Source organism: Oncorhynchus nerka, linkage group LG24 (genome assembly GCF_034236695.1).
Source record: "Oncorhynchus nerka isolate Pitt River linkage group LG24, Oner_Uvic_2.0, whole genome shotgun sequence".
In the NCBI taxonomy this organism is placed as follows: domain Eukaryota; kingdom Metazoa; phylum Chordata; class Actinopteri; order Salmoniformes; family Salmonidae; genus Oncorhynchus; species Oncorhynchus nerka.
This window is the reverse complement of record NC_088419.1, coordinates 99,913,522-99,935,748: the sequence shown is the minus strand read 5'-3', so window position 1 is coordinate 99,935,748 and position 22,227 is coordinate 99,913,522. Positions and strand designations below refer to the sequence as shown.

The window sequence follows — 22,227 nt, the reverse complement described above, 5'->3', positions numbered from 1 at the left end:
TATTTAGGCTTTTACAAAGGGGTTGAATACTTATCGACTGAAGACTTCACCGTTTCATTTTTAATTACTTTTTTTTTTTTTTTTTTGAATTTGAGTTTCTCTTGCGACCCCATTTTCAAATCGTCCACCCACCACATTGTGTCGCGACCCCTAGTTTGGAGTCCCTACCCCTTAACTTCAAACCCAGGGGACTTTATTTATCCCCAATGTAGAAGACCTCAGAGGATTGGTTCGTTAGGAAGACCTCAGAGGATTGGATGGCTGATTAGATACATCTGCTCTTTGTTCTGTCACCAGGTGACCTCCTCAGAGGATGCTGTCACCCCCTCGTCAGCTGTGACCCCGTCTACTGCTGCTTCCTCTCGACCTTTCATCCCGGTCACGGACGACCCCGGAGCCGCTAGCATCATCGCAGAGACCATGACCAAAACTAAAGAGGTGAGCTCTACCCCCCCCCCTCTCCCCTCCCAGTGACTGGCCCACCTCTCTCTAACCCTGGTTAGATGCTGCTGTTAGAGGTCTCATCTTCTTGTCTTTACGGTACGGTGAGTGTTTGGTTCCATCAGTAATGGAACCTATAACCCTAGCGGTGCTGTGATGTTATTCTTGTGGTTCTCTTCCAGGACTCAGAGTGTCAGAATAAGACCGGGGCTCCAGAACCTCAGTACCTGGACGAGTTCACCAGTCTGCTGGTACCTGATGATACCAGGGTGATGGTGGACCTGCTGAAGCTGGCGGTGTCTGTTCGCTCGGGGGAGAAGGGCAAGGAGGTGCTGTCTGCTGTGCTGTCTGGGATGGGGACTGCCTACCCACAGGTAGAGTACACGAATGCATAGTAGGCACGGCAGGACACGCGCAGGCACACACACACACAGATACGTATTTCCAGTGCCTTTTGAAAAGTGTATTTCATGGTTGATTTGAACCGTTGTATATTGAAAATGTGTCTGTCTGTCTGTCCCTGTCTCTGTCCCTGTCCCCGTCCCTGTCCCCGTCCCCTGTCCCTGTGTTAAAGGTTGCAGACATGCTTCTGGAGCTGTGTGTCACGGAGTTAGAAGACGTGGCCACGGACTCTCAGAGCGGTCGTCTGTCCTCTCAGCCGGTGGTGGTGGAGAGCAGTCATCCCTATACGGACGACACCTCTACCAGCGGCACCGTCAAGATACCTGGTAACGTTTTAAATACAATACACTGGCAGACAGGGGCACTGAGGGTGGAGTCTCTCTGTAGACAGAGGAACTGAGGGTGGAGTCTCTGTGGACAGAGGACCTGAGGGTGGAGTCTATTGTAGACAGAGGAACTGAGGGTGGAGTCTCTGTTGTAGACAGAGGACCTGAGGGTGGAGTCTCTGTTGTAGACAGAGGAACTGAGGGTGGAGTCTCTGTTGTAGACAGAGGACCTGAGGGTGGAGTCTCTGTTGTAGACAGAGGAACTGAGGGTGGAGTCTCTGTTGTAGACAGAGGACCTGAGGGTGGAGTCTCTGTTGTAGACAGAGGAACTGAGGGTGGAGTCTCTGTTGTAGACAGAGGACCTGAGGGTGGAGTCTCTGTTGTAGACAGAGGAACTGAGGGTGGAGTCTCTGTTGTAGACAGAGGACCTGAGGGTGGAGTCTCTGTTGTAGACAGAGGAACTGAGGGTGGAGTCTCTGTTGTAGACAGAGGACCTGAGGGTGGAGTCTCTGTGTTGTAGACAGAGGAACTGAGGGTGGAGTCTCTGTGTTGTAGGTGCGGAGGGACTCAGGGTGGAGTTTGACCGGCAGTGTTCTGCAGAAAGACGTCATGACCCTCTCACCATCATGGATGGAGCCAATAGGATCATCTCAGTCCGATCAGGTGACCACAAGCCACACCCCCCAACACGTCATTCGAAAGTTCGAGGGGTTTTGTTTCCTGTCAGTTGTCTTCATGGTGTGTCCCTGCCCTCCTCAGGTCGTGAGTGGTCGGACTGGTCCAGTGAGTTGAGGATCCCAGCCGATGAGTTGAAGTGGAAGTTTACCAGCGATGGCTCTGTCAACGGATGGGGTTGGCGCTTCACTGTCTACCCTATCATGCCTGCTGCTGGTATGACCCACACACTGTCTACCCTATCATGCCTGCTGCTGGTATGACCCACACACTGTCTACCCTATCATGCCTGCTGCTGGTATGACCCACACACTGTCTACCTTATCATGCCTGCTGCTGGTATGACCCACACACTGTCTACCCTATCATGCCTGCTGCTGGTATGACCCACACACTGTCTACCCTATCATGCCTGCTGCTGGTATGACCCACACACTGTCTACCCTATCATGCCTGCTGCTGGTATGACCCACACACTGTCTACCTTATCATGCCTGCTGCTGGTATGACCCACACACTGTCTACCCTATCATGCCTGCTGCTGGTATGACACACACACTGTCTACCCTATCATGCCTGCTGCTGGTATGACCCACACACTGCCTACCCTATCATGCCTGCTGCTGGTATGACCCACACACTGCCTACCCTATCATGCCTGCTGCTGGTATGACCCACACACTGTCTACCCTATCATGCCTCCCCACCACACTGCCTCCCCACCACACTGCCTCCCCATCACACTGCCTCCCATCACACTGCCTCCCCATCACACTGCCTCCCCATCACACTGCCTCCCCATCACACTGCCTCCCCACCACACTGCCTCCAATCACACTGCCTCCCCACCACACTGCCTCCCCACCACACTGCCTCCCACCACACTGCCTCCCCACCACCCTGCCTCCCCATCACACTGCCTCCCCACCACACTGCCTCCCACCACACTGCCTCCCCACCACACTGCCTCCCCACCACACACACTGCCTCCCCACCACACTGCCTCCCACCACACTGCCTCCCCACCACACTGCCTCCCCACCACCACACTGCCTCCCACCACACTGCCTCCCCACCACACTGCCTCCCACCACACTGCCTCCCCATCACACTGCCTCCCCACCACACTGCCTCCCACCACACTGCCTCCCCACCACACTGCCTCCCCACCACACTGCCTCCCCACCACACTGCCTCCCCACCACACTGCCTCCCCACCACACTGCCTCCCCACCACACTGCCTCCCCATCACACTGCCTCCCCACCACACTGCCTCCCCATCACACTGCCTCCCCACCACACTGCCTCCCCACCACACTGCCTCCCATCCACACTGCCTCCCCATCACACTGCCTCCCCACCACACTGCCTCCCCACCACACTGCCTCCCACCACACTGCCTCCCCACCACACTGCCTCCCACATCACACTGCCTCCCCACCACACTGCCTCCCATCACACTGCCTCCCCACCACACTGCCTCCCCACCACACTGCCTCCCACCACACTGCCTCCCACCACACTGCCTCCCACCACACTGCCTCCCCACCACACTGCCTCCCACCACACTGCCTCCCACCACACTGCCTCCCACCACACTGCCTCCCCACCACACTGCCTCCCACCACACTGCCTCCCACCACACTGCCTCCCACACCACACTGCCTCCCACCACCACACTGCCTCCCCACCACCACTGCCTCCCACCACCACACTGCCTCCCCCACCACACTGCCTCCCCACCACACTGCCTCCCACCACACTGCCTCCCCACCACACTGCCTCCCACCACACTGCCTCCCCACCACACTGCCTCCCCACCACCACACTGCCTCCCCACCACCACACTGCCTCCCCACCACCACACTGCCTCCCCACCACTGCCTCCCCACCACCACACTGCCTCCCCACCACACTGCCTCCCTCCCACCACCACACTGCCTCCCCCACCACCACACTGCCTCCCACCACCACACTGCCTCCCACCACACTGCCTCCCACACCACACTGCCTCCCACCACACTGCCTCCCCACCACCACACTGCCTCCCCACCACCACACTGCCTCCCCACCACACTGCCTCCCCACCACCACACTGCCTCCCACCACCACACTGCCTCCCCACCACCACACTGCCTCCCACCACACTGCCTCCCCACCACACTGCCTCCCACCACACTGCCTCCCACCACACACACTGCCTCCCCACCACACTGCCTCCCCACCACACACACTGCCTCCCACCACACTGCCTCCCCACCACCACACTGCCTCCCCACCACACTGCCTCCCACCACACTGCCTCCCACCACACTGCCTCCCCACCACACTGCCTCCCCACCACACTGCCTCCCACCACACTGCCTCCCCACCACACTGCCTCCCACCACACTGCCTCCCACCACACTGCCTCCCCACCACACTGCCTCCCCACCACACTGCCTCCCACCACCCTGCCTCCCCACCACACTGCCTCCCACCACACTGCCTCCCACCACACTGCCTCCCCACCACACTGCCTCCCCACCACACTGCCTCCCACCACACTGCCTCCCCACCACACACTGCCTCCCACCACACTGCCTCCCACCACACTGCCTCCCCACCACACTGCCTCCCACCACACTGCCTCCCACCACACTGCCTCCCACCACACTGCCTCCCACCACACTGCCTCCCACCACACTGCCTCCCCCACCACACTGCCTCCCACCACACTGCCTCCCACCACACTGCCTCCCACCACACTGCCTCCCACCACACTGCCTCCCCACCACACTGCCTCCCCACCACACACACTGCCTCCAACAACACCTGCCTCCCACCACACTGCCTCCCACCACACTGCCTCCCACCACACTGCCTCCCACCACACACACTGCCTCCCACCACACCCTGCCTCCCAACACCCTGCCTCCCACCACACACACTGCCTCCCACCACACACACACTGCCTCCAACAACACCCTGCCTCCAACCACACCCTGCCTCCCACCTCCCACCACACTGCCTCCCACCACACTGCCTCCCCACCACACTGCCTCCCACCACACACACTGCCTCCAACAACACCCTGCCTCCAACAACACCCTGCCTCCCACCACACACACTGCCTCCCACCACACTGCCTCCCACCACCCTGCCTCCCCACCACACACACTGCCTCCCACCACACTGCCTCCCACCACACTGCCTCCCACCACACTGCCTCCCACCACACTGCCTCCCCACCACACACACTGCCTCCCACCACACACACTGCCTCCCACCACACACAATGCCTCCCACCACACTGCCCCCACCACACTGCCTCCCACCACACTGCCTCCCCACCACACTGCCTCCCCACCACACTGCCTCCCCACCACACTGCCTCCCATCACACTGCCTCCCCACCACACTGCCTCCCCACCACACTGCCTCCCCCACCACACTGCCTCCCCACCACACTGCCTCCCACCACACTGCCTCCCACCACACTGCCTCCCCACCACACACACTGCCTCCCACCACACTGCCTCCCCACCACACACACTGCCTCCCACCACACTGCCTCCCACCACACTGCCTCCCCACCACACTGCCTCCCCACCACACACACTGCCTCCCCACCACACTGCCTCCCACCACACTGCCTCCCCACCACACTGCCTCCCCCACACACACTGCCTCCCACCACACTGCCTCCCCACCACACTGCCTCCCACCACACTGCCTCCCAACACACTGCCTCCCCACCACACTGCCTCCCACCACACTGCCTCCCCACCACACTGCCTCCCCACCACACTGCCTCCCCACCACACTGCCTCCCCACCACACTGCCTCCCCACCACACTGCCTCCCACCACACACTGCCTCCCACCACACTGCCTCCCACCACACTGCCTCCCCACCACACACACTGCCTCCCCACCACACACACTGCCTCCCACCACACTGCCTCCCCCACACACACTGCCTCCCCACCACACTGCCTCCCCACCACACTGCCTCCCCAGCCTCCCCACCACACTGCCTCCCACCACACTGCCTCCCCACCACACTGCCTCCCACCACACTGCCTCCCCCACCACACTGCCTCCCACCACACTGCCTCCCCACCACACTGCCTCCCACCACACTGCCTCCCACCACACTGCCTCCCACCACACTGCCTCCCACCACCCTGCCTCCCACCACACTGCCTCCCACCACACTGCCTCCCACCACACTGCCTCCCCACCACCCTGCCTCCCCACCACACTGCCTCCCACCACACTGCCTCCCACCACACTGCCTCCCCACCACACTGCCTCCCCACCACACTGCCTCCCACCACACTGCCTCCCCACCACCCTGCCTCCCCACCACACTGCCTCCCACCACACTGCCTCCCACCACACTGCCTCCCACCACCCTGCCTCCCCACCACACTGCCTCCCACCACACTGCCTCCCACCACACTGCCTCCCACCACACTGCCTCCCACCACACTGCCTCCCACCACACTACCTCCCATCACACTGCCTCCCACCACACTGCCTCCCACCACACTGCCTCCCACCACACTGCCTCCCACCACACTGCCTCCCCACCACACTGCCTCCCACCACACTGCCTCCCCACCACACTGCCTCCCCACCACACACACTGCCTCCCCACCACACTGCCTCCCCATCACACTGCCTCCCACCACACTGCCTCCCACCACACTGCCTCCCCACCACACACACTGCCTCCCACCACACTGCCTCCCATCACACTGCATCCCCACCACACTGCATCCCCACCACACTGCCTCCCACCACACTGCCTCCCACCACACTGCCTCCCACCACACTGCCTCCCCACCACACACACTGCCTCCCACCACACTGCCTCCCACCACACTGCCTCCCACCACACTGCCTCCCACCACACACACACTGCCTCCCACCACACTGCCTCCCACCACACTGCCTCCCACCACACTGCCTCCCACCACACTGCCTCCCCACCACACTGCCTCCCCACCACACACTGCCTCCCCACCACACTGCCTCCCACCACACTGCCTCCCACCACACTGCCTCCCACCACACTGCCTCCCACCACACTGCCTCCCCACCACACTGCCTCCCACCACACTGCCTCCCATCACACTGCCTCCCATCACACTGCCTCCCATCACACTGCCTCCCATCACACTGCCTCCCATCACACTGCCTCCCCATCACACTGCCTCCCACCACACTGCCTCCCACCACACTGCCTCCCCACCACACTGCCTCCCCACCACACTGCCTCCCCATCACACTGCCTCCCCACCACACTGCCTCCCCACCACACTGCCTCCCCATCACACTGCCTCCCATCACACTGCCTCCCCATCACACTGCCTCCCCATCACACTGCCTCCCATCACACTGCCTCCCCACCACACTGCCTCCCATCACACTGCCTCCCCATCACACTGCCTCCCATCACACTGCCTCCCATCACACTGCCTCCCCACCACACTGCCTCCCACCACACTGCCTCCCACCACACTGCCTCCCACCACACACACTGCCTCCCACCACACTGCCTCCCACCACACTGCCTCCCCACCACACTGCCTCCCCACCACACTGCCTCCCACCACACTGCCTCCCACCACACACTGCCTCCCCACCACACTGCCTCCCACCACACCACACTGCCTCCCCACCACACTGCCTCCCACCACACTGCCTCCCCACCACACTGCCTCCCCACCACACTGCCTCCCACCACACTGCCTCCCACCACACTGCCTCCCCCACACTGCCTCCCACCACACTGCCTCCCACCACACTGCCTCCCACCACACTGCCTCCCCACCACACTGCCTCCCACCACACTGCCTCCCCCACACACACTGCCTCCCCACCACACTGCCTCCCATCACACTGCCTCCCCATCACACTGCCTCCCACCACACTGCCTCCCACACACTGCCTCCCCATCACACTGCCTCCCATCACACTGCCTCCCCATCACACTGCCTCCCCATCACACTGCCTCCCATCACACTGCCTCCCCATCACACTGCCTCCCACCACACTGCCTCCCACCACACTGCCTCCCCACCACACTGCCTCCCCACCACACCACCACTGCCTCCCCACCACACTGCCTCCCACCACACACACTGCCTCCCCACCACACTGCCTCCCACCACACACACTGCCTCCCCACCACACTGCCTCCCACCACCCTCCCCACCACACTGCCTCCCACCACACTGCCTCCCCACCACACTGCCTCCCACCACACACACTGCCTCCCCACCACACTGCCTCCTCACCACACTACCTCCCCACCACACTGCCTCCCACCACACTGCCTCCCCACCACACTGCCTCCCCACCACACTGCCTCCCCACCACACTGCCTCCCACCACACTGCCTCCCACCACACTGCCTCCCACCACACTGCCTCCCACCACACTGCCTCCCCACCACACTGCCTCCCCACAACACTGCCTCCCCACCACACTGCCTCCCACCACACTGCCTCCCCCACACTGCCTCCCCACCACACTGCCTCCCACCACACTGCCTCCCACCACACTGTCTCCCACCACACTGCCTCCCACCACACTGCCTCCCACCACACTGCCTCCCACCACACTGCCTCCCACCACACTGCCTCCCACCACACTGCCTCCCACCACACTGCCTCCCCACCACACTGCCTCCCACCACACTGCCTCCCACCACACTGCCTCCCACCACACTGCCTCCCACCACACTGCCTCCCCACCACACTGCCTCCCACCACACTGCCTCCCACCACACTGCCTCCCCCACCACACTGCCTCCCATCACACTGCCTCCCCACCACACTGCCTCCCACCACTGCCTCCCACCACACTGCCTCCCCACCACACTGCCTCCCCACCACACACACACTGCCTCCCACCACACTGCCTCCCACCACACACACTGCCTCCCCACCACACTGCCTCCCCACCACACTGCCTCCCACCACACTGCCTCCCACCACACTGCCTCCCATCACACTGCCTCCCACCACACTGCCTCCCACCACACTGCCTCCCACCACACTGCCTCCCCACCACACTGCCTCCCCACCACACACACTGCCTCCCACCACACTGCCTCCCACCACACACACTGCCTCCCCACCACACTGCCTCCCACCACACTGCCTCCCACCACACTGCCTCCCACCACACTGCCTCCCATCACACTGCCTCCCACCACACTGCCTCCCACCACACTGCCTCCCCACCACACACACTGCCTCCCCACCACACTGCCTCCCACCACACACACTGCCTCCCCATCACACTGCCTCCCCACCACACTGTCCCATCACACTGCCTCCCCACCACACTGCCTCCCCACCACACTGCCTCCCACCACACACACTGCCTCCCACCACACTGCCTCCCCACCACACTGCCTCCCATCACACTGCCTCCCCATCACACTGCCTCCCACCACACTGCCTCCCACCACACTGCCTCCCACCACACTGCCTCCCCACCACACTGCCTCCCCACCACACTGCCTCCCACCACACTGCCTCCCACCACACTGCCTCCCCACCACACTGCCTCCCCACCACACTGCCTCCCACCACACTGCCTCCCACCACACTGCCTCCCACCACACTGCCTCCCACCACCCTGCCTCCCCACCACACTGCCTCCCACCACACTGCCTCCCCACCACACTGCCTCCCACCACACTGCCTCCCACCACACTGCCTCCCACCACACTGCCTCCCACCACACTGCCTCCCCACCACACACACTGCCTCCCACCACACTGCCTCCCACCACACTGCCTCCCCACCACACTGCCTCCCACCACACTGCCTCCCACCACACTGCCTCCCCACCACACACACTGCCTCCCACCACACTGCCTCCCACCACACTGCCTCCCACCACACTGCCTCCCCACCACACTGCCTCCCACCACACTGCCTCCCACCACACTGCCTCCCACCACACTGCCTCCCCACCACACTGCCTCCCCACCACACACACTGCCTCCAACAACACCCTGCCTCCCACCACACTGCCTCCCACCACACTGCCTCCCACCACACTGCCTCCCACCACACTGCCTCCCCACCACACTGCCTCCCACCACACACACTGCCTCCAACAACACCCTGCCTCCCACCACACACACTGCCTCCCACCACACTGCCTCCCACCACCCTGCCTCCCCACCACACACACTGCCTCCCACCACACTGCCTCCCACCACACTGCCTCCCACCACACTGCCTCCCACCACACTGCCTCCCCACCACACACACTGCCTCCCACCACACACACTGCCTCCCACCACACACAATGCCTCCCCACCACACTGCCTCCCCACCACACTGCCTCCCCCACCACACTGCCTCCCCACCACACTGCCTCCCCACCACACTGCCTCCCCACCACACTGCCTCCCATCACACTGCCTCCCACCACACTGCCTCCCCACCACACTGCCTCCCACCACACTGCCTCCCCACCACACTGCCTCCCACCACACTGCCTCCCACCACACTGCCTCCCCCACCACACACACTGCCTCCCACCACACTGCCTCCCACACACTGCCTCCCACCACACTGCCTCCCACCACACTGCCTCCCACCACACTGCCTCCCCACCACACACACTGCCTCCCACCACACTGCCTCCCACCACACTGCCTCCCCACCACACTGCCTCCCCACCACACACACTGCCTCCCCACCACACTGCCTCCCACCACACTGCCTCCCACCACACTGCCTCCCACCACACTGCCTCCCACACTGCCTCCCACCACACTGCCTCCCCACCACACTGCCTCCCCACCACACTGCCTCCCCACACACTGCCTCCCACCACACTGCCTCCCACCACACTGCCTCCCCACCACACTGCCTCCCACCACACTGCCTCCCACCACACTGCCTCCCCACCACACACACTGCCTCCCACCACACTGCCTCCCACCACACTGCCTCCCACCACACTGCCTCCCACCACACACACTGCCTCCCACCACACTGCCTCCCACCACACTGCCTCCCCACCCCACACTGCCTCCCCACCACACTGCCTCCCCACCACACTGCCTCCCACCACCCCCCCACCACACTGCCTCCCACCACACTGCCTCCCCACCACACTGCCTCCCACCACACTGCCTCCCACCACCACACTGCCTCCCCACCACACTGCCTCCCCACCACACTGCCTCCCACCACACTGCCTCCCACCACACTGCCTCCCACCACACTGCCTCCCACCACACTGCCTCCCACCACACTGCCTCCTCCCACCACACTGCCTCCCCACCACACTGCCTCCCACCACCACTGCCTCCCACCACACTGCCTCCCACCACACTGCCTCCCACCACACTGCCTCCCACCACACTGCCTCCCCACCACACTGCCTCCCCACCACACTGCCTCCCACCACACTGCCTCCCCCACCACACTGCCTCCCACCACACTGCCTCCCACCACACTGCCTCCCCACCACACTGCCTCCCCACCACACTGCCTCCCACCACACTGCCTCCCACCACACTGCCTCCCACCACACTGCCTCCCACCACACTGCCTCCCACCACACTGCCTCCCACCACACTGCCTCCCACCACACACTGCCTCCCACCACACTGCCTCCCCACACTGCCTCCCACACTGCCTCCCACCACACTGCCTCCCACCACACTGCCTCCCACCACACTGCCTCCCACCACACTGCCTCCCCACCACACTGCCTCCCACCACACTGCCTCCCACCACACTGCCTCCCCACCACACTGCCTCCCCACCACACTGCCTCCCACCACACTGCCTCCCACCACACTGCCTCCCACCACACTGCCTCTCCCACCACACTGCCTCCCACCACACTGCCTCCCACCACACTGCCTCCCACCACACTGCCTCCCACCACACTGCCTCCCACCACACTGCCTCCCACCACACTGCCTCCCCACCACACTGCCTCCCACCACACTGCCTCCCACCACACTGCCTCCCACCACACTGCCTCCCACCACACTGCCTCCCACCACACTGCCTCCCACCACCACACACTGCCTCCCCACCACACTGCCTCCCACCACACTGCCTCCCACCACACTGCCTCCCATCACACTGCCTCCCACACACTGCCTCCCACCACACTGCCTCCCATCACACTGCCTCCCACCACACTGCCTCCCACCACACTGCCTCCCCACCACACTGCCTCCCCACCACACTGCCTCCCACCACACTGCCTCCCCACCACACTGCCTCCCCACCACACTGCCCACCACACTGCCTCCCCACCACACTGCCTCCCCACCACACTGCCTCCCACCACACTGCCTCCCACCACACTGCCTCCCCACCACACTGCCTCCCACCACACTGCCTCCCCACCACACTGCCTCCCACCACACTGCCTCCCACCACACTGCCTCCCCACCACACTGCCTCCCCACCACACTGCCTCCCACCACACTGCCTCCCACCACTGCCTCCCATCACACTGCCTCCCACCACACTGCCTCCCCACCACACTGCCTCCCACCACACTGCCTCCCACCACACTGCCTCCCCACCACACTGCCTCCCACCACACTGCCTCCCACCACACTGCCTCCCACCACACTGCCTCCCACCACACTGCCTCCCACCACACTGCCTCCCCACCACACTGCCTCCCACCACACTGCCTCCCACCACTGCCTCCCCACCACACACACTGCCTCCCACCACACTGCCTCCCACCACACTGCCTCCCACCACACTGCCTCCCCACCACACACACTGCCTCCCACCACACTGCCTCCCACCACACTGCCTCCCACCTCCCCACACACTGCCTCCCACCACACTGCCTCCCCACCACACTGCCTCCCACCACACTGCCTCCCACCACACTGCCTCCCACCACACTGCCTCCCACCACACTGCCTCCCACCACACTGCCTCCCCACCACACTGCCTCCCACCACACTGCCTCCCACCACACTGCCTCCCACCACACTGCCTCCCACCACACTGCCTCCCACCACACTGCCTCCCACCACACTGCCTCCCACCACACTGCCTCCCACCACACTGCCTCCCACCACACTGCCTCCCACCACACTGCCTCCCACCACACTGCCTCCCACCACACTGCCTCCCACCACACTGCCTCCCACCACACTGCCTCCCCACCACACTGCCTCCCACCACACTGCCTCCCACCACACTGCCTCCCACCACACTGCCTCCCCACCACACTGCCTCCCCACCACACTGCCTCCCACCACACTGCCTCCCACCACACACACTGCCTCCCCACCACACTGCCTCCCACCACACTGCCTCCCACCACACTGCCTCCCACCACACTGCCTCCCACCACACTGCCTCCCACCACACTGCCTCCCACCACACTGCCTCCCACCACACTGCCTCCCCACCACACTGCCTCCCCACCACCACACTGCCTCCCACCACACTGCCTCCCACCACACTGCCTCCCACCACACTGCCTCCCCACCACACTGCCTCCCACCACACTGCCTCCCACCACACTGCCTCCCATCACACTGCCTCCCCACCACACTGCCTCCCACCACACTGCCTCCCACCACACACACTGCCTCCCACCACACTGCCTCCCACCACACACACTGCCTCCCACCACACTGCCTCCCCACCACACTGCCTCCCACCACACTGCCTCCCCACCACACTGCCTCCCACCACCACACTGCCTCCCACCACACTGCCTCCCCACCACACTGCCTCCCACCACACTGCCTCCCCATCACACTGCCTCCCATCACACTGCCTCCCACCACACTGCCTCCCACCACACTGCCTCCCACCACACTGCCTCCCCACCACACTGCCTCCCACCACACTGCCTCCCCACCACACTGCCTCCCACCACACACACTGCCTCCCACCACACTGCCTCCCACCACACTGCCTCCCACCACACTGCCTCCCACCACACTGCCTCCCACCACACTGCCTCCCACCACACTGCCTCCCACCACACTGCCTCCCCACCACACTGCCTCCCACCACACTGCCTCCCACCACACTGCCTCCCACCACACTGCCTCCCCACCACACTGCCTCCCACCACACTGCCTCCCACCACACTGCCTCCCACCACACTGCCTCCCACCACACTGCCTCCCCACACACTGCCTCCCCACCACACTGCCTCCCCACAACACTGCCTCCCACCACACTGCCTCCCACCACACTGCCTCCCACCACACTGCCTCCCACCACACTGCCTCCCCATCACACTGCCTCCCACCACACTGCCTCCAACAACACTGCCTCCCACCACACACACTGCCTCCCACCACACTGCCTCCCACCACACTGCCTCCCCACCACACTGCCTCCCACCACACTGCCTCCCACCACACTGCCTCCCCACCACACTGCCTCCCACCACACTGCCTCCCACCACACACTGCCTCCCACCACACTGCCTCCCACCACACTGCCTCCCCACCACACTGCCTCCCCACCACACTGCCTCCCCACCACACTGCCTCCCACCACACTGCCTCCCACCACACTGCCTCCCCACCACACTGCCTCCCATCACACTGCCTCCCACCACACTGCCTCCCCACCACACTGCCTCCCCACCACACTGCCTCCCACCACACTGCCTCCCCACCACACTGCCTCCCACCACACTGCCTCCCACCACACACTGCCTCCCACCACACTGCCTCCCACCACACTGCCTCCCACCACACTGCCTCCCACCACACTGCCTCCCCACCACACTGCCTCCCCACCACACTGCCTCCCACCACACTGCCTCCCACCACACTGCCTCCCCACCACACTGCCTCCCCCACACACACTGCCTCCCCACCACACTGCCTCCCACCACACTGCCTCCCCACCACACTGCCTCCCAACACACTGCCTCCCCACCACACTGCCTCCCCACCACACTGCCTCCCCACCACACTGCCTCCCCACCACACTGCCTCCCCACCACACTGCCTCCCACCACACTGCCTCCCACCACACTGCCTCCCCACCACACTGCCTCCCACCACACTGCCTCCCACCACACTGCCTCCCACCACCACACTGCCTCCCACCACACTGCCTCCCCACCACACTGCCTCCCACCACACTGCCTCCCACCACACACTGCCTCCCACCACACTGCCTCCCACCACACTGCCTCCCCCACCACACTGCCTCCCACCACACTGCCTCCCCACCACACTGCCTCCCACCACACTGCCTCCCCACCACACTGCCTCCCACCACACTGCCTCCCACCACACTGCCTCCCACCACACTGCCTCCCCACCACACTGCCTCCCACCACACTGCCTCCCACCACACTGCCTCCCCACCACACTGCCTCCCACCACACTGCCTCCCACCACACTGCCTCCCACCACACTGCCTCCCACCACACTGCCTCCCACCACACTGCCTCCCACCACACTGCCTCCCCACCACACTGCCTCCCACCACACTGCCTCCCACCACACTGCCTCCCCACCACACTGCCTCCCACCACACTGCCTCCCACCACACTGCCTCCCACCACACTGCCTCCCACCACACTGCCTCCCACCACACTGCCTCCCACCACACTGCCTCCCACCACACTGCCTCCCACCACACTGCCTCCCACCACACTACCTCCCACCACACTGCCTCCCACCACACTGCCTCCCACCACACTGCCTCCCACCACACTGCCTCCCCACCACACTGCCTCCCACCACACTGCCTCCCCACCACACTGCCTCCCACCACACTGCCTCCCACCACACTGCCTCCCACCACACTGCCTCCCCACCACACTGCCTCCCCATCACACTGCCTCCCACCACACTGCCTCCCCACCACACTGCCTCCCACCACACACACACTGCCTCCCACCACACTGCCTCCCCATCACACTGCATCCCCACCACACTGCATCCCCACCACACTGCCTCCCACCACACTGCCTCCCACCACACTGCCTCCCACCACACTGCCTCCCACCACACACACACTGCCTCCCACCACACTGCCTCCCACCACACTGCCTCCCACCACACTGCCTCCCACCACACACACTGCCTCCCACCACACTGCCTCCCACCACACTGCCTCCCCACCACACTGCCTCCCACCACACTGCCTCCCACACTGCCTCCCACCACACACTGCCTCCCCACCACACTGCCTCCCACCACACTGCCTCCCACCACACTGCCTCCCCACCACACTGCCTCCCACCACACTGCCTCCCACCACACTGCCTCCCATCACACTGCCTCCCATCACACTGCCTCCCATCACACTGCCTCCCATCACACTGCCTCCCATCACACTGCCTCCCCATCACACTGCCTCCCACCACACTGCCTCCCACCACACTGCCTCCCCACCACACTGCCTCCCCACCACTGCCTCCCATCACACTGCCTCCCCACCACACACACTGCCTCCCCACCACACTGCCTCCCCACCACACTGCCTCCCCACCACACTGCCTCCCACCACACTGCCTCCCCACCACACTGCCTCCCACCACACTGCCTCCCACCACACTGCCTCCCCACCACACTGCCTCCCACCACACTGCCTCCCACCACACTGCCTCCCACCACACTGCCTCCCACCACACTGCCTCCCACCACACTGCCTCCCCACCACACTGCCTCCCACCACACTGCCTCCCACCACACTGCCTCCCCACCACACACACTGCCTCCCCACCACACTGCCTCCCCATCACACTGCCTCCCCATCACACTGCCTCCCCACCACACTGCCTCCCCACCACTGCCTCCCATCACACTGCCTCCCATCACACTGCCTCCCCATCACACTGCCTCCCCATCACACTGCCTCCCACCACACTGCCTCCCATCACACTGCCTCCCACCACACTGCCTCCCACCACACTGCCTCCCACCACACTGCCTCCCCACCACCCTGCCTCCCACCACACTGCCTCCCACCACACACACTGCCTCCCACCACACTGCCTCCCACCACACTGCCTCCCCACCACACTGCCTCCCACCACCACACTGCCTCCCCACCACACTGCCTCCCACCACACTACTGCCTCCCCACCACACTGCCTCCTCACCACACTACCTCCCCACCACACTGCCTCCCACCACACTGCCTCCCCACCACACTGCCTCCCCACCACACTGCCTCCCACCACACTGCCTCCCCACCACACTGCCTCCCCACCACACTGCCTCCCCACAACACTGCCTCCCCACCACACTGCCTCCCACCACACTGCCTCCCACCACACTGCCTCCCACCACACTGCCTCCCCACCACACTGCCTCCCACCACACTGCCTCCCCACCACACTGTCTCCCACCACACTGCCTCCCACCACACTGCCTCCCACCACACTGCCTCCCACCACACTGCCTCCCCACCACACTGCCTCCCACCACACTGCCTCCCACCACACTGCCTCCCACCACACTGCCTCCCACCACACTGCCTCCCACCACACTGCCTCCCACCACACTGCCTCCCACCACACTGCCTCCCACCACACTGCCTCCCACCACACTGCCTCCCATCACACTGCCTCCCCACCACACTGCCTCCCACCACACTGCCTCCCACCACACTGCCTCCCCACCACACTGCCTCCCCACCACACTGCCTCCCCACCACACACACTGCCTCCCACCACACTGCCTCCCACCACACACACTGCCTCCCCACCACACTGCCTCCCCACCACACTGCCTCCCACCACACTGCCTCCCACCACACTGCCTCCCATCACACTGCCTCCCCACCACACTGCCTCCCACCACACTGCCTCCCACCACACTGCCTCCCCACCACACTGCCTCCCCACCACACACACTGCCTCCCACCACACTGCCTCCCACCACACACACTGCCTCCCCACCACACTGCCTCCCACCACACTGCCTCCCACCACACTGCCTCCCACCACACTGCCTCCCATCACACTGCCTCCCCACCACACTGCCTCCCACCACACTGCCTCCCCACCACACACACTGCCTCCCACCACACTGCCTCCCACCACACACACTGCCTCCCCATCACACTGCCTCCCCACCACACTGTCTCCCATCACACTGCCTCCCCACCACACTGCCTCCCACCACACACACTGCCTCCCACCACACTGCCTCCCCACCACACTGCCTCCCATCACACTGCCTCCCCATCACACTGCCTCCCATCACACTGCCTCCCCATCACACTGCCTCCCCACCACACTGCCTCCCCACCACACTGCCTCCCCATCACACTGCCTCCCACCACACTGCCTCCCCACCACACTGCCTCCCACCACACACACTGCCTCCCACCACACTGCCTCCCACCACACTGCCTCCCCACCACACTGCCTCCCCACCACACTGCCTCCCACCACACTGCCTCCCACCACACTGCCTCCCCACCACACTGCCTCCCCACCACACTGCCTCCCCATCACACTGCCTCCCCACCACACTGCCTCCCCACCACACTGCCTCCCACCACACACACTGCCTCCCCACCACACTGCCTCCCACCACACTGCCTCCCCACCACACTGCCTCCCACCACACTGCCTCCCACCACACTGCCTCCCCACCACACTGCCTCCCCACCACACTGCCTCCCCACCACACTGCCTCCCCATCACACTGCCTCCCCACCACACTGCCTCCCCACCACACTGCCTCCCACCACACACACTGCCTCCCCACCACACTGCCTCCCCACCACACTGCCTCCCCACCACTGCCTCCCCACCACACTGCCTCCCACCACACTGCCTCCCCACCACACTGCCTCCCCACCACACTGCCTCCCCACCACACTGCCTCCCCACCACACTGCCTCCCACCACACACACTGCCTCCCCACCACACTGCCTCCCACCACACTGCCTCCCCACCACACTGCCTCCCCACCACACTGCCTCCCCACCACACTGCCTCCCCACCACCCTGACATAGTCTGTAGTTATTTGTTCATATACTGTATAACAGACTGTCTGTCCCCCAGGGCCCAAAGACCTCCTGTCTGACCGTTGCATCCTGTCCTGTCCCTCCATGGACCTGGTGACCTGCCTCCTGGACTTCAGGCTCAACTTGGCCTCCAACAGGCGTATCGTACCCCGCCTGGCTGCCTCCCTGGCTGCCTGCGCTCAGCTCAGTGCCCTGGGTACGACGACCGCGTCAGTGTCATTTTGGACCTGCCTCATCTCTATATCTCTAGCTGTGGCAGTACAGTCTAGCTGTGGCTGTGGCAGTACAGTCTAGCTGCAGCAGTACAGTCTAGCTGGCAGTACAGTCTAGCTGGCAGTACAGTCTAGCTGTGGCAGTACAGTCAGTACAGTCTAGCTGTGGCAGTACAGTCTAGCTGGCAGTACAGTCTAGCTGTGGCAGTGCGTCAGTACAGTCTAGCTGCGGCAGTACAGTCTAGCTGGCAGTACAGTCTAGCTGCGGCAGTGCGGCAGTACAGTCTAGCTGCGGCAGTACAGTCTAGCTGCGGCAGTACAGTCTAGCTGCGGCAGTACAGTCTAGCTGTGGCAGTACAGTCTAGCTGGAAGTACAGTCTAGCTGGCAGTACAGTCTAGCTGTGGCAGTACAGTCAGTACAGTCTAGCTGTGGCAGTACAGTCTAGCTGGCAGTACAGTCTAGCTGTGGCAGTGCGGCAGTACAGTCTAGCTGCGGCAGTACAGTCTAGCTGCGGCAGTACAGTCTAGCTGGCAGTACAGTCTAGCTGCGGCAGTACAGTCTAGCTGTGGCAGTACAGTCTAGCTGTGGCAGTACAGTCTAGCTGTGGCAGTACAGTCTAGCTGCTTCTCAGTGTTGTTAGGGGGAAGCTGTGGCAGTACAGTCTCTCATTATGTAGTTCTGACCCGGTCTCCTCTCTGTCGTTGTGTAGTTCTGACCCGGTCTCCTCTCTGCCGTTGTGTAGTTCTGACCCGGTCTCCTCTCTGTCGTTGTGTAGTTCTGACCCGGTCTCCTCTCTGTCGTTGTATAGTTCTGACCCGGTCTCCTCTCTGCCGTTGTGTAGTTCTGACCCGGTCTCCTCTGTCGTTGTGTAGTTCTGACCCGGTCTCCTCTCTGCCGTTGTGTAGTTCTGACCCGGTCTCCTCTCTGTCGTTGTGTAGTTCTGACCCGGTCTCCTCTCTGTCGTTGTATAGTTCTGACCCGGTCTCCTCTCTGCCGTTGTGTAGTTCTGACCCGGTCTCCTCTCTGTCGTTGTGTAGTTCTGACCCGGTCTCCTCTCTGTCATTATGTAGTTCTGACCCGGTCTCCTCTCTGTCATTATGTAGTTCTGACCCGGTCTCCTCTCTATCGTTGTGTAGTTCTGACCCGGTCTCCTCTGTCGTTGTGTAGTTCTGACCCGGTCTTCTCTCTGTCATTATGTAGTTCTGACCCGGTCTCCTCTCTATCATTGTGTAGTTCTGACCCGGTCTCCTCTCTGTCATTGTGTAGTTCTGACCCGGTCTCCTCTGTCGTTGTGTAGTTCTGACCCGGTCTCCTCTGTCGTTGTGTAGTTCTGACCCGGTCTCCTCTCTGTCGTTGTGTAGTTCTGACCCGGTCTCCTCTCTGTCATTGTGTAGTTCTGACCCGGTCTCCTCTCTGCCGTTGTGTAGTTCTGACCCGGTCTCCTCTCTGCCATTGTGTGGTTCTGACCCGGTCTCCTCTCTGTCATTGTGTAGTTCTGACCCGGTCTCCTCTCTGTCGTTGTGTAGTTCTGACCCGGTCTCCTCTGTCGTTGTGTGGTTCTGACCCGGTCTCCTCTGTCATTGTGTGGTTCTGACCCGGTCTCCTCTCTGTCGTTGTGTAGTTCTGACCCGGTCTCCTCTCTGCCGTTGTGTAGTTCTGACCCGGTCTCCTCTCTGCCGTTGTGTAGTTCTGACCCGGTCTCCTCTCTGTCATTGTGTGGTTCTGACCCGGTCTCCTCTGTCATTGTGTGGTTCTGACCCGGTCTCCTCTCTGTCATTGTGTGGTTCTGACCCGGTCTCCTCTCTGTCATTGTGTAGTTCTGACCCGGTCTCCTCTCTGTCGTTGTGTAGTTCTGACCCGGTCTCCTCTCTGTCGTTGTGTAGTTCTGACCCGGTCTCCTCTCTGTCATTGTGTAGTTCTGACCCGGTCTCCTCTCTGTCATTGTGTAGTTCTGACCCGGTCTCCTCTCTGTCATTGTGTGGTTCTGACCCGGTCTCCTCTCTGTCATTGTGTAGTTCTGACCCGGTCTCCTCTCTGTCGTTGTGTGGTTCTGACCCGGTCTCCTCTCTGTCATTGTGTGGTTCTGACCCGGTCTCCTCTGTCATTGTAAAGTTCTATGTCTAATTTGTCTTGTAGCAGCAGGACATCGTATGTGGGCTCTGCAGAGGCTCCGTAAGCTGCTGACCACAGAGTACGGCCAGTCCATCAATATCACCAGGCTGCTTGGGGACAGCGAAGGAGAGTCTCGCTCCATGAGTTTTACAGGCAGTGCGCTGGCCGCCCTGGTGAAGGGTCTTCCCGAGGCTCTCCAGAGGCAGTATGAATACGAGGACCCCATCGTCAGGGGAGGAAAACAGCTGCTGCACAGCCCCTTCTTCAAGGTAGGCTAACAGAACCTGTACCTGTACCTGTGCTCTCCCAGTGACAGCCGAGGAGAAGGTGTAACGAATGTGTGCCATTTACAGATTCAGTTTTGTCTTTGCGATTTCAATATCATTTTGAATCGGTTTGTTTGTTTTTAGGTGCTGGTGGCTCTAGCCTGCGACCTGGAGTTGGACACGCTACCCTGCTGTGCTGAGACCCATAAGTGGGCGTGGTTCCGCCGGTACTGTACTGCATCCAGAGTGGCTGTCGCTCTGGACAAGAGGACTCCTCAGCCACGCCCCTTCCTGGATGAGGTGGGTTGGGCAAGACAGGCCATCATAACTGTTAATATACAATATATATACAAAAGTATGTAGACACCCTTTCAAATTAGTGGATTCGGCTATTTCAGCCACACCCGTTGCTGACAGGTGTATTTAAATCGAAAACACAGCCATGCGATCTCCATAGACAAACATTGGCAGTAGAACGGCCTTACTGAAAAGCTCAGTGACTTTCAACGTTGCATCGTCATAGGATACCACCTTTCCAACAAGTCAGTTCATCAAATGTATGCCCTACTAGAGGTGCCCCGGTCAACTGCAAGTGGTGTTAATGTGAAGTGGAAACATCTAGGAGCAACAACGGCTCAGCCACAAAGTGGTAGGCCACACAAGCTCACAGAACTGGACCGACGAGTCCTGAAGTGCGTAGAGCGGAATAATAGTCTGTCCTCGGTTGCAACACGACCGAGTTCCAAACTGCCTCTGGAAGCAACGTCAGCACAAGAACCTTTCGTCGGGAGCTTCATGAAAT

The 22,227-nt window shown here is 62.9% G+C and overlaps 1 protein-coding gene across 1 annotated transcript in view; it reads left to right on the top strand.

The window, feature by feature from the left end:
- The window catches only part of herc2 (HECT and RLD domain containing E3 ubiquitin protein ligase 2), a 326,293-nt gene that overhangs the window by 229,445 nt on the left and 74,621 nt on the right, over nt 1-22,227 (top strand). Inside the window, 8 exon segments of the mRNA XM_065008536.1 lie at nt 298-438; nt 624-815; nt 1,016-1,169; nt 1,725-1,832; nt 1,929-2,060; nt 18,872-19,030; nt 21,184-21,428; nt 21,570-21,725. Of these exon segments, the coding sequence (XP_064864608.1) occupies nt 298-438; nt 624-815; nt 1,016-1,169; nt 1,725-1,832; nt 1,929-2,060; nt 18,872-19,030; nt 21,184-21,428; nt 21,570-21,725 (1,287 nt within the window).